Source organism: Neolamprologus multifasciatus, chromosome 4 (genome assembly GCF_963576455.1).
Source record: "Neolamprologus multifasciatus chromosome 4, fNeoMul1.2, whole genome shotgun sequence".
Lineage (NCBI taxonomy): Eukaryota > Metazoa > Chordata > Actinopteri > Cichliformes > Cichlidae > Neolamprologus > Neolamprologus multifasciatus.
The window spans coordinates 14,420,678-14,445,418 of record NC_140442.1 but is presented as its reverse complement, the minus strand read 5'-3'; the positions used below and the strand labels follow the sequence as shown (position 1 = coordinate 14,445,418).

The window sequence follows — 24,741 nt, the reverse complement described above, 5'->3', positions numbered from 1 at the left end:
CCTAATGGTTACGTAATGCACAAGTGAGATATGCATCTCACCTGTGCATTACCACAGGGGCGGGAAGATGATTGCTAAACCTATCCTGGGAGTCCCTACAAGGAAGCTCTAGCAGTTTTTACATAAGTAACACAGAGAAAAACCACTGACACCAAACGGAGATGGCACTTTTTGTAGATTTTAACTTCTCCAGTTCCACCACCGTGCTGGCTGCTGCTGTTCTCTTGCTTGTTCTTTATCTCCTATCTGTCAGTTACATTTCTAAGGAAAGTGGGAAGGAACCCCCAGGACCGAGACCTCTGCCTCTGCTAGGCAACCTGTTGCAAATTGACCTCAAGAGACCCTACAAAACTCTGCATGAGGTAAATTAGGCTGTCTTCTCGTTCAAAAGGAGCAGCTTTAATGAAAGATTGCAATGTATTTAATGCTATTTCAGTTTTGTTTTGCTTAATTTTTATTCTTCCAGCTTTCAAAGACATATGGGTCAGTATTTACAGTTTATTTAGGAACCAACAAGGTTGTGGTCTTGGCTGGGTACGAAGCAGTCAGAGAGGCACTGGTTAACTATGCAGTGGAGTTTGGAGAGCGCAACGTCTCCCCGATATTTAAGGACCTGAACAGAGGTCATGGTATGAAATTCTTTCATAATACCATTTATTCTGTTTCATTTTACTATCACAAATAGTCCAGTCAACATATGATACCTGGCTTCTTAGAAATAACTAACAGCACTTATAGCTGTTGTGACTCACATGACTTCATGAAATACAGGTTTCCTCTCCATCCAGAATTTAAAAACAAGTTTATATAAGTTTAGTGCTACATATTCCTTTAATGTTGAATGTCTTCCGTGAGTATGTGACCCTGTTTGTGTAGTAAACTATGCAATATAGCACTTTTATTATGAAATTGCTTCAATCATCCAGGTAAGGAAATCCCAAAAAGTTGATCCTACTCATCTCGACGTAGTGTTTTCTGTGGGATAAACGTTTTGTCACTCATCCAAGTGACTTCTACAGTCTCAGCTGACTGCAAGATTCCCCAGCTTTATAAATAATGTTCATTGACCAATGATCATGAATCTGACATTTTTAGTCAGCGGTGCTAATTTCAATACAATAGAGGAACAATAGAGTCACATGTACAATTTTAAACTATTTAGGGAAAAAAGACAAATGCAAATGTACTGTACTGTAGTAAAAACACTACATCCAGATGAACAGAATCAACTTTTTTTTTTGGGGGGGGGGGGGGGGGGGGTATAAAATGTGATATATTCAAAAACAAAAACGACTTCAAAAGTTAAAAAATTTAAAAATATTCATTGTTTTCAGCCCTTCCTTACTGGTGGTTTAAGCCTTGTCAGCATGTTTCTATTTCCATCTCATAAAAATTAGTTAATTGAGTTTTTTAAATAAAGGATTTTATGTTTTGGAGGAATTTTGTTTGCAAACGGAGAATCATGGAAAGAGCTGAGACGTTTTGCCCTCACCACCCTTAAAGACTTTGGGATGGGCAAAAGACTTACTCAGGATAAAATCCTGGAGGAGTGTGGCTATCTGATTCAAATGATTGAAGATCATAAAGGTATGGCAAAAGTACATGAACCATGAACTGCAATTTAAATGATTTTTCAAAATTAGCACACCTCTAAATGTTATATTGTGCATGTCTGTTAGCCCATGTATGTATTTATTTATTTTAGATTTTTTTTCTTGTGTATCACTTTTACAGGAAATGCTTTTGATACAGCTCTTCCAATAAATTACGCAACAGCCAACATTATCTCCTCTATTGTGTACGGAAGCAGATTTGACTACGGTGACCCTGTATTCAAGAATATGGTGAAGCGAGCCAATCAAACCATATGTGTCTCAGGTTCTGCATCAGTCCAGGTTGGCTTTTTGACAGATTCGATGAGTTGGTAAAGTTAGCCACGATCACATACATTCATATATGGAAGTAGAAAATTCTGTGAGACTAAAATCTTATAAATTAAATTAAATTAGCAACAACAAACAGACCTCATGACCCGATGTTTACTACGTGCTTCGTATCTTAGGCTCCCATTCTACTTTTGAATACCCTAGATCCCACAAGTAAACCAGCAGTGCTATGTGGTCCTATGAGGTCTATAGGATTAGACTGGGCCTGATTGTTCAAGACTTTGTAAGTGAAAGGATTTTAAATTCAACTTTGGATTTAACAGGAAGCCAGTGAAGACAAGCAAATATGGGAGAAATATGCTTGCAGTCAATACTCTCGCTGTAGCATTTTGGATCAACTGAAGGCTTTTCGGGGAGTTAGGATAATGGATTGGATTTATATAGCGCTTTACAATGCCACTATTCATTCACTCTCGCATTCACACACTGGTGGAGGCAGCTACAGTTGTAGCCACAGCTGCCCTGCGGCAGACTGACAGGAGCGAGGCTGCCATATTGCGCCATCGGCTCCTCTGGCCAACACCAGTAGGCGGTAGGGTAAAGTGTCTTGCCCAAGGACACAACGACAAGGACAGAGAGCCTTGATCGTGGCCTGATAACTGATCCATCTCATGTCATGTCTGTCTTATCTGACTTTGCTGGTTGTTGTCTGGCCTCCACTTCGTGACCTGCCTGGCTGAACAGGGATCCCAGGGGCTAAAGTCCCCATCGATATGGCTCTCTGGAAGGCATACACAACTCCCTACAATAACAAGGCTCTAAACATTCAGTGAAGAAACACAGGCTAGAGCCAAAGCTGTAGCGCTGCTATTAGCAAATCCGGCTCTATCTGGTGCATTGGAAATCTGACTATTTGCTTTTTCACAAGCTTTTTTTAAATTATTGTTATTAATGCTCATTGATGCAAAGGCAGTACTTCTTAATCATGAGATACAATAAAATGTATATATGACACAATATGCACTGATAGTCATTAAGAAATTAGATGGTAAAGCTGCTTGAAAATATCAGATATCTTTAGATGCACAGCAACAGTAACTTTGTTATTTTTGATTTACATTATTTCTGTGAGGGGAATTTTAAAATAGGTCAAGTCATCGCTGCTTTCATAAAAATGAAAACCAGGATTTAGTGAAACAATGTGTAATAATAATGTGTGGACTCTAATTTTTTTTTATATTTAAACTATAACATGTGTCATATGACAAAGTAAAATCTATTTAATTATATTTCTAATAATTCAGTGTATTTACTTGGAATATGCTTTGTTTAAGTTTGTTTTTTTTTCCTGCAGCTTTTTAACATGTTTCCCCGGCTGTTCGGTTGGATAAAAAACCGCCAGGTGATGTTAAAAAATGTTGAGATGAATGTCAGAGATATAAAGAATTTAACTAAGCATCTGAAAGAGACTCTGGAGCCCGGACTGTGCCGAGGGCTTGTGGACTGTTTTCTGATTCGGAAACAGAAAGAAGAAGTAAGACAATATGTGTTTTTTAAAATTATGATATTATTATTTACACTTTAGGTTTGATAGCAATAAGCAATGTGAGTGTTACTTCTCTTAGGACTCCTGTGTTTTGGATACTCACTACAATGAGGAGAACTTGACATTCACAGTGAGCAACCTGTTTGGTGCTGGCACTGACACCACAGCAGCCACACTGAGATGGGGTTTGCTGTTAATGGCTAAATACCCACACATACAGGGTAAGGAACTGGACAAGATATGCAAGTCTCACCCCAAAAGAATGTGGGTGATAAGAAATACCACACTGTTAATTTGGGTTTCACCCAGGACTGTATAGGCGTTGGTTGAATAACAATGGTGTTCACCTTGGGGTGTCGGTCAGAACATATAGGACGCACAAATAAGGTTATTCCTTATTTACTGTTATTCTTTAACACAACAGCACAGTGATGCAACCACAGGCTTACAGGGGTGGTGTACAACTCGGGGTCTGTGTGTATGGGCTCAATACTAAAGTAATAATGGTATTTCTGGTATAGCACAACTTTATCCTTTCAGTAGCTACCAAAAGTTAAGGGACCTAGCTTAGGATATATCCAGCTTCAAACTGTATTACCCTTCCAGGACCTGAAGCTCAGTAAAGCACCCCTCTGCCAGCCAAACCCATCTATTCTCTGACTGGAGTGTTAAATTTATGATTGACATGACATTGACCAATCAGGTGAAAGGCAGAAAAATTGGAACAAAATTTGTACTCGTAAGTTGAAAGTCACACATAGCCAGGAAACTTGAGTGTAGAGTTTAATATGCAGTTTTTTGCTTTGTATCTGTAACCTCTACGGTGGGCCTGAGAGGCCAAACGGACTGCAACTTAAGAAAACACCAGCAACAAGAAAAACGCTGCAAAAACACACACAAAATAACGGAAATAGTGTAACAGTTGCTATTGTAATGCAGTGTATCACCACATGGTGGCGCCTCCTGTCTCATGACTGGTGTGTCACCCCCTTTTTTGTTCTTCTTCGCACTCCTCCTGTAATGGATGCTCCCGTGTGTACGCGGACTAGTGTGCTCTTTAGTAATGTGTGGTAGAGGTAGCACTTTTATTTTTGATATTGTAAATAAATGAGTACTTTTTGGAAAGTCAGAAGCTGTTGCTCATTTGCTATCCACCTGCACACCTCCGCGGCTGGCTTCATCTCCACCGCACGTTACAACTGGGGCCCGAACTTTTTCCCCTTGGACTTCAGACGATATTTGTATCCCGCCGAGAATTCTTCTCTTCTAGCACATGAACTGTCTCGGAAATCCCCCCACTTTTGCGGACGCTCGGACGTTTTCCCCAGCCATGGCCGCAGCCTCAGCTCAGGTGGGACCCGACTAATTTCTGGATACCGCGGTGTGCCGCTGCTCCGCTTGGGAGAAAGAAAAAGAGAGAAGCTGACTCCGCGACGCAAATGGACTCTGTGGATCTGTTATTTGGACGTGCTGTTGGTCTCGTCTTCTAAGGATTAATTCTTCTGTGGAGAGCCTGGACATGAACATTTCTGCTGGCTTTTCATTCCCCTTTCCCTCTGCTGAGACTAGACTGACTGTAGCACATGTAAGTGATAACTTGGCCGACTACAACCGTTGGTGCTGGTCTTCGGCTCAGTATAACGAAACGATTTAAAACTAATCTTGCATTGAGCTCTAGTGTTGCAGACATGCTATTGTAATAACATGGTTCTGATCACTCCAGCCTAATTTCAGTTGTTGGGCGAAATTTTATTTGTGGTTTTTCTAAATTTAATCTTGAATGGCATTTTTGCAGTTTTGTCTTTCTAGTCTGACCTAGCTGACTCTTTTACTGCTATATTAATAACTGCGCTGTGCCCTGGAGCGGCTTAATTTTTTTTGAAATCGCAATGGCACACTACCCAGACGACTCTGACTCGGACATGGAACTTACCTCGTTACCTATGTGCCAGATAGTTGAAAATGTGACTCCTAGCCTTAGCCAACAAGTGGTGGAGTTAAGAACTGAGGTGAATAAGCTTAGTGATTGTTTACGTGACTCACTGAACATACAGCAGAGTTTACTAAAGCAGTGGGATCCCACAGTCTCTTGTTTTCCCAATGGCCACATCGACACCTCATGTTCCTGCGAGGGACAAAACTGAACCCACCAACAGTACCAATCCGTTCCTGCCCAGCAACCCATTTCAACCTACAAATCCTTTCCTCCCATCTCACTCACTCGAGCTCAGCAGCACTTCCAGAGTGATTGCGGCAGCTTTACATCACGCCAAACTGGAGCCTCCTGTGTATGCTGGGGACGGCAAAGTGCAACCTGAGGACTGGTTAAATGCAGTTGGCACATACAAAGCCTCATTGAACCTAACCGATGGGCAATTGCTAAACGAACTGCCACACTTTCTTGCAAAAGAGCCCGGGAAATGGTTCAAGGCATTGAGCTCCCACATCACATCATGGGCTCAATTCTGTCAACTGTTTAAGACAGCTTTTCTGCCCTCTGACAGCCAAGAACGCATCCTGAGAGGAATTTTGGATCGTGTTCAGGCTCAGGACGAACCGCTCCCAACCTTTGTTGCTCACATGTTGAGTGAGTTTGACAAACTGAAGAGTCCTCCACCTGAAAAAGACAGAATCGACCTGATTATTAAACATGCTCTTGAAAAATACAGAGTTGCCCTGTATGGCGCTAATGTCACTTCTGTAATGGACCTGCTGCTACATGCTCATGAGCTTCACTCAGTGCTTGGACCACAAAGACCACAGCCTGCTTTATGTGGCAAAGACAACTATAAGCCTGAACCTTACTGCTTCAAATGCTCTCAGCCAGGGTTCACTACACGCACCTGCCCAAACTGTAACACCCAACCTCATTTGCCACAACGAGCCTCAAACGCCGCTAGGCATGGCCCAGTCCAGCCATTGCCGGCACCTGGCCCCTCTGACCCTGGCCATGAAAAGGTGGAATTAAGCAGCACCACATCCCAGCCACAATACAGGCAGTCGGGAAACTACAGGGGGGGGGAGGACATTTCACAGAGGCCAACCTTCCCCCAGTTACTAATGGAGCCTCACACGCCCGATTCACTACAGGGTGGACACAGTCTTGGACACTTGGAAGACAATTTTTCACAAGTCCACTGGAATACCCCACTAAGAACGAAAGTGAACTTCAATGCTTCATCTGTGGATGCTACCCTCGACACGGGTGCTTCCCTCTCGGCTGTACGAACAGATCTCATTCAAGTAAATGACTCTTACCCTAGAAACACAAGTGAGTGGAATGGTCCTGCAGTTAACCTCGCCAATAATGCTCCCTGTATCCCTGAGGGTGTTATTTGGCTCAATATTGGATTCATGAACAAGAACTTTTACCAGCGTTTTGCAATAATACCAGATTTGTCCTCTCCTTTCATTTCTGGGAATGGATTTTATGGCAAGAGCTTCTGTTTCTATTCACATTCCCACTAGAACAGTGGGAGGACATTGAGGACATCCCCTGCCCACTTGCAGACGATGAAGAGGACCTTCAAAATGATTACTCACATTCACCTGGAACACTGATGTCTTTGGACTTGATTCGCTCAGACTTAACAGCCAAACTGTCTGAAGCAAGTCTCTCAGAGAACAACAAGGATGCTTTACTCAATCTGCTCAGCAAGTTTAGGTCCTTGTTTGATGGTCAACTTGGTCGAACGGCTCTCACTGAGCACGCCATAGAGACTGGCAATGCAACACCTGTCAATCTCCCACCCTACTGCACGTCACCTGCTAAGAAACGTGTGATTGAAGAACAAGTGCAACAAATGTTGAAGGACAACATCACTGAACCTTCCACAAGCCCTTGGGCAGCTCCTGTAGTCATTGTAAATAGAGCGGCTGCGGAACCAAGGTTTTGTGTGGACTTTCGAGGGCTCAACCAAGTTACCCGAAAAGACTCTTATCCCCTGCCTCGTGTAGATGAGTCTTTGGACTTTCTGGCACGGGGAAAGTTTGTCTCGACATTGGACTTAGCGCGAGGCTATTGGCAGGTTGCTGTAGCAGAGGACTCGAAGCCTAAAACTGCCTTCATCTCTCACTGCCGTCTCTTCCAGTTTCGGGTGCTGCCCTTTGGGCTCTGCAACGCACCTGCAACTTTTCAGAGACTCATGAACTCTGTGCTTGCTGGCCTCATTTACAAAACGTGCGCAGTCTACCTGGATGACATTGTTATCGCCTCACCTATCTTTGAACAGCACTTGGTGGATCTTGAGGAGGTGCTGGGCAGACTCCAAGCTGCTGGCTTGTCATTGAAGCTCAAAAAGTGCCAATTCTGCCTCGATGAATCCACCTTTCTCGGGTACCGCATCACATCATCAGGAGTTAAGCCCGATCCAGACAAAGTAAAGGCGGTTAAGGAGTTTGATACCCCAACCTCGGTGAAACACGTCCGTTAGTTCCTTGGCTTGACTGGCTATTATCGGCGCTTCATTCAGAATTATGCCCGCCATGCCGAACCTCTTCACACCATCACCAGAAAGGACAATGCTTTCTGCTGGGACGACAGCTGTCAAAGTGCCATGGACACTTTGAAAGACCATGTCACTTCAGCCCCGGTCCTGTCATTTCCGGACTTCAACCGTCTGTTAGGATGCCTGGGTCGTTGACCCAGGGTTTTTGAGTTTATTATATTATTTAATATTTCTAGTCTTTGGGTTTTCGTTAGAGTCATGTCTTATGGTTTGTCTCTGTGTAATCCTTAGTTGCTGTCTCCCCTGTCCGCTATATCCCCGTGTCCAGTCAGTGTCTGTGTCTGCCCTGGTCCCACATCTCTGTTCCCTCTGTAGTGCCTGCATGTGAGTCTGTGTCTTTTGTTCAGTCTGTGTTATGTGTTTCCTGTTTTACTTTGAAGGTCTCTGTCTTATCTCAGTGTGTTCAGTTTACGCTTCCTTGTCTCGTCAGTTCTGATTTGCCCCAGCTGTGTTTCCCTCCTGTTGTCCATTCCCTGATTGCTCCCTCTATGTATTTAAGCCCTGTGTTTCAGTTTGTCATTGTCGCGATCTACCGTTTATTTAGCTGTGTGTTTTTCCCAGTCCTCCAGTGTAAGTTTATTTTTGATATTTCCAGTTATGTTATATTTGAGTTTAACATTAAAGCGGTTTTGAGTTTAAGTTTTGCCTCCGAGTGTCTGCACCTTGGGTCCTATTCCTGTCTGCACACAGCCGTTCCCTAACACCGTCCCTTTTCCATTCACGCCGATGCGTGTGACATTGGTCTCGGGGCAGCGTTGATGCAAAAGGATGACAAGGGTCGTGAGTATGTTGTGGCTTTTGCTAGTCGCTCCCTTCACAAAGCTGAACTCCCCTACTGCACTTCAGAGAAGGAGTGCCTTGCTGTGATATGGGCTCTGGAACACTTCCGCCTATATGTTGAAGGTGTTCATGTTACCATCTTTACTGACCACAACAGTCTCAGGTGGCTCATGTCTCCTCAAAACCCAACGGGCTGACTCGCCCGCTGGTCACTTCGTTTGCAGGACTTTGATTTCACAATAGTGCACAAACCTGGTGCACAAAACAAAGTTCCCGACGCACTGTCACGCAACCCTTTGCCTCTGACCTGGGACAGGCCGACTGATCTTTTACCAGATCATGCTGTCATGGGCAGCCTGGACATTCGTACTCTGCCCCCCGTCATTCTGGCTGACACAATTGACATGTTCACAATTGAGACAGCTGCAGTTAGACGATCATGTCACAGGTCCACTCCTCAGAGACATTGAAGCTGACTCTCTGAACAGCTCAGACAATGCCACCTTGTTACAGTATGTTGTGTATGACTCTCTTTTGTATTACAGAGAGCCCCTACTTCCATGAGAGGCACCTTGCTGGACTATTACCACGACCACCCCCGCAGCAGGTCACTTGGGTGTTTCTAAGACATTGGCTAGACTGCGTTTTAGGTTTTTCTGGCCCAAAATGGCAGCTGATGTGAAACGCTATGTGATTTCATGCTCAGTGTGCCAACTCACCAAGCCAAGTCAGAAAAAAGCAGCCAGTCTTATGGTTCCCATTGTCCCCCAGAAACCCTGGGAGTATGTGGGTGTGGATTTTGTTGGGCCACTTCCCCGCACCCCCACTGGTAATGCTTATTTGATCGTGTTTGTTGACTATTTGACTAAATGGGTTGAAGCCAGCGCTGTCAAAGAAGCTACATCTCAGGTAGCAGCTGGTAAATTCGTCACTGACATTTTTGCTAGACATGGTACACCCACTTACCTGATTTCTGACAGAGGGTCTCCTTTTGTGAGTGAGCTTTTTGAACATGTTGTTTCTGCCTTAGGCTCGGTGCACAGACTCACTACGGCATATCACTTTCAGACAAATGCTACTGAACGCGTCAACCGGACTCTGAAAACTGCAATCTGCGCTTATGTAGGTGATAAGCACACATCATGGGACAAGTTTCTCCCTCAGATTTGCTTTGCTCTGCGTACGGCCCCCCCATGACAGTACAGGTATGACTCCTGTCATGATGCTTTATGGTCGTGAGTTAGACACCCCGCTTGACCTTATCACTCAGCCTTCTACAGCAGGTGTTGATGAACCGGGTGTGCCTTACCCTGAGACTCTGAGAGCCTCCCTGCAGGAACCTCACGACCACGCCAAAGCAGCTCTGGACTATAGCCATGACAGACAAAAGCATTACTATGACTTGAGATATCGACATGCCACGTTTCGTGTTGGTGACCTTGTGAGAGTTAAGACGCACCCCAGGTCAGACGCTCAGTCTAACTTTACTGCTAAACTTGCGCCACTGTTTGAGGGACCATTGTGTGTATCTCAGAGACTCAGTGATGTTAATTACAGGCTCACTTGGGTGGACTCCGGTGTGGATGCAGGTGTTTATCATGTTGTGAACATGCAACCGTTCCATACCTGGGACTCTCTCACTTCCAAAGAACATTCTGTTTCATCGCCTGCTGGGAGAGAAACCGCAGAGGATCTGAACTCTGACTCTCAGGCCCACCCTGGCCCCCCTGCAGACACTGACATTGACTCTGAGCCATTCCCCTTTGATTTACCGGACATTGACTCTTCTTCTGGTGTGGGAGCTGTTTCAGACAGTCTTTCACCCAGATCTGTCCAGCACCCAGCTGCTGGTGGACATTACATTCTCAGGCCCAGACGTTGCCCCTGAGTTACGTCTGATGATGTCTACTCACAGTTCTTTAGAGACGCTCACAACTCGCACTATGCCTAGACGTCCACCGTTGAGTCAGTTTACAAGGTGCCTCTTGCTATGTGTTAGCTTAACCTACATGCTCTAGTCTGGACCATGTTTTCAATAGTTCAACTCTCTCGCCACAAGGGGGCTCTCGAACACAGTCGACAGTCTTTCCAACACACATAGTTGATATTTATATAAGGTGATAACAGATAAACACTAGGGGTGCAACGATACTCGTATCGATATTGAACCGTTCGATACAGTGCTTTCGGTTCGGTACGCATATGTATCGAACAATACAACATTTTTAATTTATTTTATCAACTTTCCTTCTGACGGTGCTGTCTGTGTTGAGCGCTCAGTGGATCTGCGCTCGACAGTGCAGCCTAGGCGGAGTAGTCGAACACAGATTCACTGAGCGCAGGGCAAGCTAGCGAGACAGAAGTTAAGCTCTCCTTGCAACATGGCAAATTGAACCTCCCCCACTCTCATTCAGATCTGGCGTTTGGAACTATTTTGGTTTTCATGTGATGTATGACCCTGAAGGTAAGCGCGTCATGGACTAAAGTAAAACAGTATGTTGGATGTGCCAGCAATGCTCAATTACATGGGTGGGAACTAGTGTGTTAGCGCAGTTAGCTCGTTAACGTGTTGGCCATCTAGCCCCACGCATGGGGCAATCCGCGGTAGCTCGTTAACGGAGATTTGCCGTGTTGTGGCATTAACCTCATTTCAGATTGACGCTGACAGCACTAGTGGGAACACAACGAACATGACTGCACATTTACGCTGACATCATCCTAGCGCAAAGACAAGTGGAAGCAGACAAAAACAACAAGCACGCATGCTACAAACTTTAGCCGAGTCATTTAGACAGCCGTTAGCACATGATTCTCCTTATGGGGACCTGATATGTTTAATATGCTGCTGAGAATATAGCCCAGAAGAAGCGTATAGTATAGCTTTTATTTTGGAAAGAGCCATTTCTCTGTAATAAACTCTCTTTTCCAAAGATGAGTGATTCCTCAATCAGATACAGGGCTCGCTAAATCGCTAGCCCGACGTCCCGGGGCTAGCGATTTTTCCAGTCGGGCTGCCAAAATCTATCTCTGCCCTGCCCGTCGGCCTATCGTAGGAAGGAAAAATATATGTCAATGCTTTTGCATTCTTTCGGAAATGTAGCTGGGTAATTATGTCATTGGCATCGGTGAGCCACTGTCAATATGTGACATATTGAAATCGCGTTTGAATTTGCGCTTGTTTTTTGCTTTCACTTTGCAATCGCGCGAACTGTGTATAGAAAGCGACAGCACTGATTGGTGAGTGATGATAATTTGCGCACCAATTCCTCTGACATCATCTTATCAATCGTTAGCTTACTATGCAAACATGACAAGTGAAATCTCCCGCAGCAAGCTTAAACATGTGAGAGGTTGATCGCGCAGAGAATCGCTGAGCGTTATGTGAGTGCGTGTGTAAAAGCAGCAGGATATATATTTTAGTTCTGCTGAGCCAAATAAGACAGGTCAGGGTGAAGAAGTGACAGCCAAAGAAAAGCTTACCACAAAACGGAAAAGTTATGACAAATCAGACTATAAGGCAAAAAGAAAGTGCAGCTTTATGGTTTCATGGACAAAAGAATTTCTGTGGCTGCAATATGACGAGCTAAATAACCAGGGCTGCACATAAGTGGTCCGCAGGTGCGCATTTGCTGTCAAAATAAAAAACGCGCACAAGATAAGAAGTTGCAATGTGTGTTTGCATACATAAGATTTTCTGGAGGAGGACAGACATTTGTTTAGAACTCTTAAAGATGTCAAAGAAGCTCCTTTAAGCAATTACTTTGGTGTTCCTCCACCTCCAAAGAAATGTCAGAAGGAGTCCAAACCACAAAAAAAGCGCGTATTCTCGGACAAGTGGTTGCAGGAGGTGAGCTGGCTTCAAACAAATGATGAACGCACAGAGATGTGGTGCAGAATGTGCCGTGAAAATTTAATAAGTGACAAATTAATAAAAAAGGCATGAACATTTTTTTTGTATCGAAAAAATATCGAACCGTGACACCAAAGTATCGAACCGAACCGAACCGTGAATTTTGTGTATCGTTGCACCCCTAATAAATACGTATACAGAGTTCAGTGTCCTGTTGGGGTACAAGACCAAGGACTTCAGTTATGGGCTTACTGACATTTCAGCATGTGATATCAGAGAGAAAAGGCAAAAAATTAGGAGTTTTGTCGTTGTCACTACCAGTCAGTGGTAAATAAATACACAGCATGCAAACAATGTGCACCATAACAATATTCTGTGTATAATTTTAGATTATTATTATTTTTACACATTTTAGCAGATCTGTTAAAACTAAGGTGGACAAATCTGTTTCTTTATTTTGTCTCTGCAGAGCTGGTCCACGAGGAGCTGAGCCGGGTAGTAGGAAGCCGTCAAGTTTGTGTAGATGACCGGAAAAACCTGTCGTACACTGATGCAGTCATTCACGAGACTCAGAGACTGGCGAATATTGTCCCCATGTCTGTTCCTCACCAAACTAGCCAAGATGTCACCTTCAAGGAATACTTTATCAAAAAAGTCAGCTGCTGTACCTAAATATATTTTAACATCTTGATTCACTTCTGATAACCTGAACTGGTTCTGTAGATATACATCTACATGAGAAATCTTCTGTTTCCTACAGGGAACTATTGTGTTTCCCCTTCTCACCTCTGTCCTGTATGATGAGAGTGAATGGGAGAGCCCACACACTTTTAACCCTTCACATTTTCTGGACAAAAAGGGTCAATTTGTCAGGAGAGATGCCTTCATGCCCTTTTCTGCAGGTATGACAACTTTGTCAGGCTTTTTTGAGAAAATTCTCACTAGCGCAGACATGATTCGTTTAAATGAGTGTAAACTCTTTGCATTTGCAGGTCGCAGGATGTGTCTCGGAGAAGGTCTGGCTAAGATGGAGCTCTTCCTCTTCTTCACGTCCCTCATTCAGCGCTTTTGTTTCACTCCTCCACCTGGAATTACAGAAGATGAACTGGATCTCACACCAGCTGTGGGATTCACCACCCCTCCTTCATCTCATATGCTGTGTGCTGTCAGTCGCCAGTGAGAGACACATGGAACTTGACATTATAGCGTTTACTTGTGACAGTAGCATAAGCAATAGCATCAAACAGATGTCAGCATTCTGAACAATAGGCAAAGGCAGATGTCAAGGTAACAGATTTTTCTGGCTACTTTTTAGTTTTACTCCCTACAGTTTCAAGCAAATATCTGTACTTTCTACTTATTACGTTTTCAAAACAGGCTCATTACTTTGGCTGTAATGCATTCGGGGGGAGTTATTATCTCGTCACTGCGGACCTTTGTTTGTTTATTAATCACCAGTGGATAAAAAAAGATGACATGTGTCAAAGTCAGGGATTAAAAGTGATTGTTTTTAAGTGTCAGTTAATTTCCAGTGCAACTTTCCTCTCAGCTCAACAAACATCAGAAACACACAAAGTGTTTGTGTGCAGTTTGTTTCAAAGTGTGTTGCTAGCTAAAGGTCCAGCTGCTGTATTTCACAGGGAGAGAACAGAAAGAGAGCCAACTTCACTCAGAGATGGAGAAAGATAAGAAAGACAGGACAGGAGAGGAAGAAAAGAGGTTAGATTCAAAGGCAGTCAAAGACTGCTCAGCGGTATCTGATAAACTGGAAATTTAAAGCTTACATGGAAGTCATGATGTTTTTAAATCAGATGTTGTACATTTGTACATGTGACATTATGCTTTTTCATGTTGTGAAACACGCTGTGAAACAAACTGAGGTAGACTAACTTTATTATCTAAAGGTTGCATGAAAACCTTGCTGTAGTTTAGTGCAGGATAAACAGGTTAGTTTGTTGTACAGTGAAAAGTGAAGAACACACTGGTCTTTAAGGACAGTGTGTGACTGGTGCACAGTGGCTGTGGTTTCATGGTCATAGTTGGGTTACATCAAGCGTAAGAGTCATCTGAATTTTAGCTGATGATGCTGAGATCCATTCACCGAATTCCACCTTCCAACTTTATACCATCTGAAAAAAGCCAGGATAAACACTGTACTGTCAGTGTAGAGGATGGAAATCAGCCAGGACAACTTATGACACATCTGCTGACATCTGGTTGAATTCAGTTGTGCACATCCACAAAGAGCAGCTATCACAGCCTGTACACTTAGACAATCTCACTGTGCCACTGTGCACCAATTATTGTTGTCACAGTCCTGGGTCGGTGATTGATAAGAGACAATATTATCAAGTAATCAGGTATAATGAAATAACACTCAGACACTTGTAACAGTTCAACGTGCACGGGTGGGAGCTCAAGTGAGGCCCACACCCTGCAGCAATTCTCTGCCTTTATTTATACACAGCATGAAACATACAAGAAAGGAAGTAACATTCCCTAGCCAAACAGGCAGGTGTGAGATCTCGGAACTTATGTTCAAAAAAGGTTATGTTCTTACAAGGTCATTTCTTACTCTTTGGGTGGCGGTTTCCTGTGAGATAATGTGAGAGCAAAACAAGTCTTTTTAAGGCAAAGTGTAGACAGTTGTGCAAGTGGTTAAGTAAAAACAGAAATCTGAACACTCTTAGCTTTAGTATATCAGCAATAATGATTAATAAAATGTCTCAATAATAAAAATCTTCTGACATCCCCTCCTGTTGTTCAAATTTCTGTAATAACAGCATTGCTATTGGTTCAATTCATAACCTCTTGCCTAAACATTTTCGGTCAGAACGTCATTGAGCAATCCTGGGTTCAATTAGACTTCAACATCATCACATGAATCCTTTTCCAAAACATCTTCCATTTGAGGCAGTGTTACATAAGCATTGATAGAGGTCATCACTATGTTTGATACCATTTTCTTCAGACAGGGTATTACACATGTTGTGAAAACACATAAAAGTAAAAGTAAAATTCCAACAAAAACAAGTCCTTTAATCAGTAGGGACTTCCAAGAACCACTTAGCAACCATGTGAGCCAATCTTCAGTGCTTGTGACATAGTCTTGTTGCTGAGCGTCCTTAATCTTTCTCAAAGCGTTCAGAGCGTCGGTCATGTTTTGTGAGTGCACATTGTCTGGGATGTATGTACAGCATGTGGTGTTAAACAATACACACAAACCTCCTTTTTCAGCTAAAATCATGTCCAGTGCGACTCTGTGTTGCATCACTACAATGCGTATTGCGTCGATTTCTTCATTTTGTGCCTTGTTGATCTTTACTGAGGCATTTAGGAACAATCCAAATCGGTAGTCAAGTGTCTCAATCCTGAGCATGTTTTTTCCAGTTCCCACCCAAGGGAACAGGGAGTGGAGAACTTTTTGACCGGTGGTCCATAACTTGAAGTTCTTAGGCACATCTGATCCGTAGACTGAGTCATGTGGCAACACTTCAGCGACTTCACGCTTTGCTCTTGATATGCGTGCGTGTGTCTCTGCTGTGATCTTGAAGGTGTGGTCTGAAATTAGCACTGGTGCACACAGACCGGTGGAGTTTGGTGGGAGCATGAAGTAGGTTTTAGGCCCGCAGGCCCAAGCGGCTCCCTGGACCCAGAAAGTTCCATTCTTGAAGGTGAATGTTCCTGTGGATTGGGTCATGTCAAAGGTTTGTGTGCAGTTAAGGTTCCGTCCGACCTTTCTGCTTCCGTCCGAGAAGGCAAAACATATTGGGTGCTGTATGTCAGGTGGCAGAACTATGGCGAATGATCTGCTTTTGGTGTTGTTGGCGTTGACGTTTACCCAATGTTCTTCGTCACAGGCGTAGTTCCAGTTTGTCAGATTGTAGGCACAATGGGTTGTCTGTTTGAATATGACCCTTTGCTGTGAGATTGGTTTCATGACACGTTTAACGTCTGTGTCATTACACCATGGAATTTGGTCTTTCTTCTTTGTGCTTTGACCTTTTAGAGCCAGTCCTGTTGTCATCAAATCTCTGCGTGAGCAGTTGCCAGTTATCGCTTTGTTGAATATGCACATCGCTTCATCGAGTTCAGGTGCCATTCCATATATTGTTGCGTGTATGGCCGTTGTTGGCATGTGTGAACACACATAGCACTCCGTGCTGTTGTCGGTGCGTGTTCTGTCGTACACATACTTATACCACGCGTTGTTCATCCATGGGTGGTTGTGGTCTTGGTTCAGGTCGCGCAGGTGCGAGTTGTCATGTGTCCATCTTTTTTTCAGATTTCTTTTGTAGCTGCCTTGCAGTGTGAATATTGCAAAGAGAGCCACCAGTGATAGGAGGATCGCTGATAGCAGGAACAGTGTCTTCATGGTGACCAAGCACACTAAAACCTCTGGTGCGTAGACTAGGGCGAGAAGATCAAGGGCGGGCTTTTTGCCCAATCAGCCCTCTCTCCACCACTAGAGCACCGGTGAGATTCTAGGGAGCTGGCGTCTTAGCCTGATGTGTCCTGTACCTTTTTACAGTGGCTTTGGTGGATCCACGAGGGTCTCTCTGCTATTTTGCAGGCGGTAGGTGTGGTAAGAAGGACTTGGTACGGGCCTTCCCACCTGGGAGAGCTCCAATTTTTCCTTTGGAGCACCTTGATCAGGATCCAATCACCTGATTTTAACCTGCAAGACACTGGAGATACATCACTTGGCAGTTGGCTATTCAACACAATCTCTTTGTTTACAAGCAGTTTAGTCATCCATTCAGCTAAGGTGGTTTCCCTTACTGATTTGTCTATTGGCTCGCTTGTGATTGGCAGTGGGAACGGTCTGCCATGAATAATTTCAAAAGGTGTGAGCTTCTGAGAACCTTGCGTCAGTCTCATCCACATTTTTACTAGGCCTACACACTCGGGCCATGGCCTTCCTGTTTCTTCCATGCATTTTCTTAATCTTTGTTTTATTGTACCGTTAGTTCTTTCCACTAGTCCGGCACTTTGTGGATGGTATGCACAGTGATGTTTGATGCTAAATCCTAAGGCTTCAGAGACCTTGCTAATTATGTCATTTACAAAATGTGTTCCATTGTCACTCCGTATCAGGCTAGGGATGCCATATGTGGGTATGAAATGATTGCATAAGCATTTTGCTACTGAAATTGCATCTGCTCTTTTTACTGGATAGATTTCTGGCCATTTTGAAAATACATCTATAATTACTAGAGCATATTTCGAATTTTGGCATTCATTCAATTCGATAAAGTCCATGTGGATTGTATGGAATGGGTGAGGTGGTGTGGGAAAATGACCTCTTTTGGGTCTGAGATTTCCCTGTGCATTGTGTTTTTGGCAAATCATGCATGTTCTGATAAATTCTTTTGCTGAATTTTCGAAATTTTGAGTGTAGAAGTGTTTAGAGAGAATATCTATCATCCCTCCTGTTGATACATGCGTCGAGCCATGTGTCACTAATGCTGCTGTCTTGTGTAGAGATTTTGGCAATATTGGTTTGCCATTACAGGTCATTAAGTCATTTTTCAGTTGTGCGCCACATTTTAACCACTTCTTTTGTTCTGCAGTGGGTGCGGCTTTCTGTTCATCTTTCAGTACATCAAGTGGTATTAACTCTGTGGTTTCAGACATTAAGGTTTCTATTGGCTGATGTGCTGCCTTTTTTGCAGCTATGTCTGCAAAGTTGTTGCCTTTAGTAATTTCAGAGTCATCTTTTTGGTGTGCAGCACATTTGCATAATGCCAGCTTCTTTGGCAGAGTTATAACTTCTAGTAGTTGTTTTAAAAGATTTCCGTGTTGCACAGGGTTACCGGTAGAAGTAACCATACCTCTGTTTTGCCAGATTTTTGCAAAATGATGTACTGCTGCAAAAACATATTGGCTGTCTGTGTATATGTTTATCTTTTGTCCCTCATGTAGTTGACATGCTCTGATGACAGCCGTCAGTTCAGCTGTTTGAGCAGAGTGTGAGGAAGTTAGTGGTTTAGCTTCTAAAACCTTGTCAGCTGTGGTTACTGCATAGCCCACACAGTTTCTCCCCAAACTATTTTTGGATGCTGAGCCATCTACAAAAATGTTAGTGAAGGTCAGTTGCGGTGTGCTATGAATGTCAGCTCGTGGTTTCGTTTCCTCATCTAATTTTTGCATGCAACAGTGTTTTTCTCCGTCTGCTGAAGTGGGGAGAAGTGTGCTTGGGTTTAGTTGTCCACACTTCTCAATTGTAATGTGTGACTGTGATAGCAGAATGCCTACATATGAGAGCTGTCTTGCATGTGTAAGATAAGACAAGTTTGCTTGCAGTAAGATGGAGGTTACAGCATGGGGAACTTTGATAATTAATTTATGACCGAGAACAATGTCGGCAGACTTTTTTACTGCCTCTGCTGCGGCTGCACATGACTGTATGCACGTAGGCAAGCCTGAAGCAACTGAGTCTAATTTACACGAGTAAAAGGCGAGTGGTCGTTGTTTTTCCCCAAATGCTTGTGTTAGAACGGCCTTCATATAGCCTGCACCTCCGTCTACATGCAAATAAAATAATTTGTCATAGTCTGGCAAGGCTAAGACTGTGCGTGTTTGTAGGGCAAGTTTCAAATCATTAAATGCTTTTTCTGCTTCTGGTGTCCATTCTATTTTATCTTTCAGTGCTAGATTTTTTCCATAAATTAAGTTTTGCAAAGGTTGAGCTAACAGAGCATATTCAGGTATCCAGCATCTGCAAAAGTTGCAGAGACCTAAATAACTCATCATCTGTTGCTTTGTGAGCGGTTTTGGAGCATTCTGTACTGCTAGTTTCCTGCTGTCTAACAGTGTTCTTCCCTCCCTTGTGAGCTTGTGGCCAAGGTATGTGACCTCTGAGCTCCACAGTTGTAATTTGTGCTGTGAGACTTTGTGGCCTTGTTCAGCTAAATGTTGTAATACTGTTATTGTGTTCGCTTTGCAGTCTGCCTGTGTGTTTCCCGTGATCAGTATGTCATCTACGTACAGGAGAAACTGTCCTGGGGCAGGGAGAGTGCAAAGCGACATAGATTTCCTTAAAGCTTCTGCATACAGGGTGGGGCTGTTCTGGAAACCCTGAGGTAACCTTGTATATGTATACTTCTGATTATCAAAGGTGAAACCGAACAGAGCCTGTGAGTCAGAATGTAGCGGTACAGAGAAGAATGCATTTGATAGGTCTATAACCGAAAACCATTGCTCTTTTGGTGTTACTTGATTTAGGATTGTGTGTGGATTTGCTACCACAGGTGGGATTTGTTCTGTTACGTCATTTATTGCTCTGAGGTCATGTACTAGGCGATACTTTCCTGTGTTTGATTTTTTCACTGGAAAGATCGGAGTGTTACAGGTCACTTCGGTTGTTTTTACTAAAATGCCTGCTTTCTCCATATCTGCAATTACTGGCCTGATGCCTGCCTTTGCTTCTGCTGTTAAGGGATATTGTGGTTTGACTGGCCTGTAGGTTGTGGTGGTTTTTACTACAACGGGATCTGCTCCTTTAATTAATCCTACATCTGTAGGTCCTACGGACCACAGTGTTGTGGGCAGTTGTTGTAGTTCTGGGTGTAATTCTAATGAGAGTTCATGTCAGTTCTCACTATCTTCCTGCACGTGTACATCAGTGCTGTCAATCATGTGGGTGGCTGGGTGGGTAGTGAGTACCCACCCTAATGTGTATCTCATGCATCCTGTTCTGCGACCTTGAAGCCATCCCTCATGTGTTTCTTCAGTTTTTTCATATCTGTCCCTTTCAACTTGAGCGAGAACGCGGCCTAAATCTTTCCACTCAGTGCTGTCATTGTGTGCTACTGATACATGTGGTTTAGGCATCCTGTTCACTCGTTGCACTATTTCTGGCTGAAGTACAGAGCAGACTGCATTACCACTTTGAGTGACATATAGGTGCTGCAATGTAAGCATTTGTGGGCCCAGTTTATGCACCTGTAAGTCATATATGGGGTCATGACCTGGGCTTTGTTTGAACCTCAGTGTGTTGTGATACTCTGTGTAGCCCTGCCGTGTTGAGTGGGTTGGCAGATATTGATTTGCTATGTGTTGCAAAGGTTCTAGTGAGGGCAGGTCTAATGTCCAGTAGTAGTGCGGCTCTCCCTGCCCTTCACACACATTAATCTGACAGTCAGTGAGGTTTTGCTCTTCATTCAACATTAACTTAGCATACATGCCTTCTGGCCCTGGCAATACACCTATTTGCAGTTTTCCTAAGGAGTCTCTCCCTAGAAGGTTAACTGGGCAGGATGGGTCATATATACATTGATTTTTGCAGCTGCGTCCACTGTCTGTATGTACTAACAGTAGGCTCTCTGTTAAAGACTTAATGCTGGTGTGCCCTGATGCTGATTTCACTATCATGGTGTCACTGGAGTATTTCAGATTCGGTGGTCTTTGATTTAACACAGTTTTACATGCGCCTGTGTCACATAGCATAGTCATAGGTTCGTTGTTTACATGAATAATTACTGTGGGTTTATGTTCAGAACCTAAAAGTAATTGTTGTATGTTATAGATTTCAGTTTCATCCTCAATGTTTTGTTCAGCTTCAGTATTTTGCTCTAGTCACATACTTTCTCTGTCACTATGATTCTCTTTTTTGTTTCTGCAGTCTCGTGCAAAATGTCCTTCTTTTCCACAATTATAACAACGGTTGTCTCTTTCATTTCTTTGCTTCCTGTTACCTTTGTAACCTCTGCTTTTCTGTCCCTTTCCTCTGTGTTGTCCTTGTCCCTGTCCTCTGTATCCACCAGAAAATGCTATGACACCTGTGTCGGGATCTACAGTGAAAACACCTCCTTTTTCCTTCTTTTTCAGCACTCTAGTTGCATGCTCTGCATATTGTAGGGCGTCTGCTAGATTTCCTGTGTTTATTGTCACCCAGTGCTTTTCGACATGGGCTCTGACTGCGGGACGGAGACCATTTAGAAATGCATTTTTTAGCTGCTGTTGGTAAGGTCTTTCAGGGCGGTCTTCATAATCTAGGCCTGAATGTTGTCGGAAAACCGGGCGTAGCCGATCGAGGAAGTCTGATGCTGTTTCGGCTTCCTTTTGTTTTACTTCTCCTATTTTGGAATAATCTGCTCTGGGGGCTAAACGAACCCTAATTCGGTCATATAAGTCTGTCAAGGTGTTCATTAAATCTAGGGAATCTGGGCCAAGAGGTCTTCCTTGGTCATCTGCACCTGTAAAACCGTCTTTCACTGTCCCCATTCTCAATCCTAGCAGGTCTTGCACTACTTGAAGCATTTCATGACCGTTTAGGCCCCATTGAGTTCTAATTAGTTCCACTGCGTCTCTCCACTGTTGAAAGCCTTCATTTAAAGATGGAACATCTTTTTCGACATTTTGTCTGTCAGCTTGGGTCCATGGTCTAAAAGCATACACAAATGGGTTTATATCTCTTTCTGCGTTCTCACCACCTATCAACTGTCCATATCTGGGATTAGGCGCAGCTATCATTGGAAAAATTCCAGAGGGTCCTGGAGGATCTACAATACCTCCCATGTCCCTGCCTGACGGGTCTTTCCCTATGTCTTCCTGTGGGTTTCTTGTCATACAGTTTAATGCACTTCGGGCTTGGGCATAAGGATTAGGATTAGGTTGACTAGTGAAGGGATTTTTTTGATTGTGGCTCTGGTGCTGACGGTGCTGGTACATAAAGTGGCGGCTGTAGGCTTTGTAATGTTGTTTCCTTTTTCTTTTTTCTTTTTTCACTACGTCTGTCTTCCTCCTCTTTCCATGCTTTGAAATATTTTAACTCTTGAGTACGTTTTATTTTCTTTTTAGGACTTTTTGCATTGTTTAATTCTGCTTGGAGGGTCTCCTTTAAAGTTATCACTGCAGAGGGATTACATTTTCCCTCCCACGCAGGGCATTTAAACTTTTTTGGATTCCTCCATCTGTTTGCACTAATTTGTCCGGCGCCTGGACATTTTTTCTCTAACCACTGCTCGTCAGCAGTGAGTTTTGTTGATTTATTACCCATTTTCACTAATTTATTTTAAATGTTTTATGTTTAGGTACCTTGAAAATTACAGCTTTTTAACTTTTACACACACAAACAGCCGTGGTGCTTTCTCTGGCACGAGGGATGAGAGAGGTTATTAACACAGCCTTCTACTTTCAAGCTACCCTTGAAAGCGGTGTTAATTTTATGTGATGAAGCACAACCTTTTTCTCGTCCCACCAGTACGTGAGCACCAGTCGGCAAACAATATGGTGGAATAGTTCAGCCTCCCTATTGTGCTGTAAAATGTAACTTATTCCACCAACAAAACAATAAAATAGAAATATTTCGCGCGTTTAAAGGTTTTTATTATGACGCTTTTCCCTCTAAAATAGCTACCAACCCTCTTTCAGGCGAGCATTTACATTTAGAGTTTCCTATAATAGCTACCAGTCCTCTCTTAGAACGAGCATTTACATGTAGGAGCTTCCTATAATAGCTACCAGTCCTCTCTTAGAACGAGCGTTTACTTGTAGGAGCAGCGTCAACTCTTATTCGAATTTTTCGCAAGATGTGGGTGAGTGTTAAATATTCACCTGATTTATTTCGTGGTTGTTTAGGTCTGCTCCATCAACCCCCAACGTCGTGGACCACTTTATAAGAACGCTGGCCAGAACCCGAATTATAGCGTCTCTGGTCTTTATCCTCTGCCTGGAGAGGAGCTGTCGACAGACTTCAGCGCGGGCTTCTCACGACGTCAGGACTTGATGAAGGTTTCCTAGTGGAGCATGAAAAAGAAAATAATCAATGTCCACTCCGGCTCGGAGGACCATTAAAAATGATAAGAGACAATATTATCAAGTAATCAGGTATAATGAAATAACACTCAGACACTTGTAACAGTTCAACGTGCACGGGTGGGAGCTCAAGTGAGGCCCACACCCTGCAGCAATTCTCTGCCTTTATTTATACACAGCATGAAACATACAAGAAAGGAAGTAACATTCCCTAGCCAAACAGGCAGGTGTGAGATCTCGGAACTTATGTTCAAAAAAGGTTATGTTCTTACAAGGTCATTTCTTACTCTTTGGGTGGCGGTTTCCTGTGAGATAATGTGAGAGCAAAACAAGTCTTTTTAAGGCAAAGTGTAGACAGTTGTGCAAGTGGTTAAGTAAAAACAGAAATCTGAACACTCTTAGCTTTAGTATATCAGCAATAATGATTAATAAAATGTCTCAATAATAAAAATCTTCTGACAGTGATCCAGTGTTTTGAATTATTAATAGTCTTTGAACATTGGTGCATGTCATTGGTTTTAATTTTGCACTCCAGTATGAACACAAATCCCCCAACTCGAGGATCGCCACAACATAATCTAATAGACCTTCACCTTAGTTCACAGATTCACTTTGTCAAAGGTGTATTTCTGGGATTTCACACAACCCAGGATTCAAATCATGAATAGATAATGGGCTTGGATTTACAACATTATGAATGAAATGTGCTCTATTTGGAAGCAGCCGGCCCCCCTCCCCTTTCGACGGGTTGTATGTGAGACTTTAAATCATCAAACTGTAAATTATAAATTTTAAATTGTTATTGATCCCTTTACCCCGAGTCCTAAAGTGTATATTTATTTTCTTCCTCTTCTTATATTTATTGTTTGTTTACTTGCACTGCTGTAACTGGAGCCTCGTCGTCTCGTCTCTCTATACACTGGACTGTATGTGGCGGAGATTACAATAAAGTTTACTTTGACTTCAGCAGCGAGCAGGCGCACCGAGGGCTCTCGCGCTCACTTTTCGCGTATAGAATTTAGAAAAAACATCGGTGCAGATTATAAGTCTGTATCATGATGTCTGGTATTTTCGTGTTTGTTGTTTTGTTTTTATTAAGTTTTATTTTGCGAGTTGGTTATTAGATGCTGCTCCAGCCAGCCAGAGAATCCCCCGCCCTCTCCTCCCTGTGCCGCAAGCAGCAGGCGCACCTCGCAAACGGAGGGCGTCCTTACTCCCAGCAAATGAGCGATAGAAAACCGATCGGTGCCTATGACATTCCCAATATGCGCTGGCTGATCCAGTTCACCTTTTCCTAGGTGAACTGGATTCAGGAGAAGACCCGTGGCTTGCTAACATCTGCGTGAGAGGCAAAAGCAGGACATTTAAATTAGACTTGGGGGCAGATGTCACAGCTATCTCAGAGGAGAC

The 24,741-nt window shown here is 43.3% G+C and overlaps 2 protein-coding genes and 1 pseudogene across 2 annotated transcripts; 2 read left to right on the top strand and 1 right to left on the bottom strand.

The window, feature by feature from the left end:
* Positions 1-2: 2 nt before the first annotated feature.
* On the top strand, positions 3-15,156 carry LOC146520052 (cytochrome P450 2K1-like). The gene is made up of 9 exons (XM_085155695.1): positions 3-362; positions 467-629; positions 1,438-1,587; positions 1,735-1,895; positions 3,241-3,420; positions 3,512-3,653; positions 13,040-13,224; positions 13,331-13,472; positions 13,563-15,156. The coding sequence occupies exons 1-9, from the start codon at positions 162-164 to the stop codon at positions 13,748-13,750; spliced, it is 1,512 nt and encodes a 503-aa protein (XP_085011821.1). The 5' UTR covers positions 3-161; the 3' UTR covers positions 13,751-15,156.
* Positions 3,664-6,922, top strand: LOC146520053 (uncharacterized; annotated as a pseudogene).
* A 120-nt stretch (positions 15,157-15,276) lies between the features above and the next one.
* On the bottom strand, positions 15,277-23,714 carry LOC146520051 (uncharacterized). Its single transcript, XM_085155694.1, has one exon. It carries the CDS (start codon positions 16,943-16,945, stop codon positions 15,431-15,433), a length of 1,515 nt encoding a protein of 504 aa, XP_085011820.1. The 5' UTR covers positions 16,946-23,714; the 3' UTR covers positions 15,277-15,430.
* Between the last annotated feature and the right edge of the window lie 1,027 nt (positions 23,715-24,741).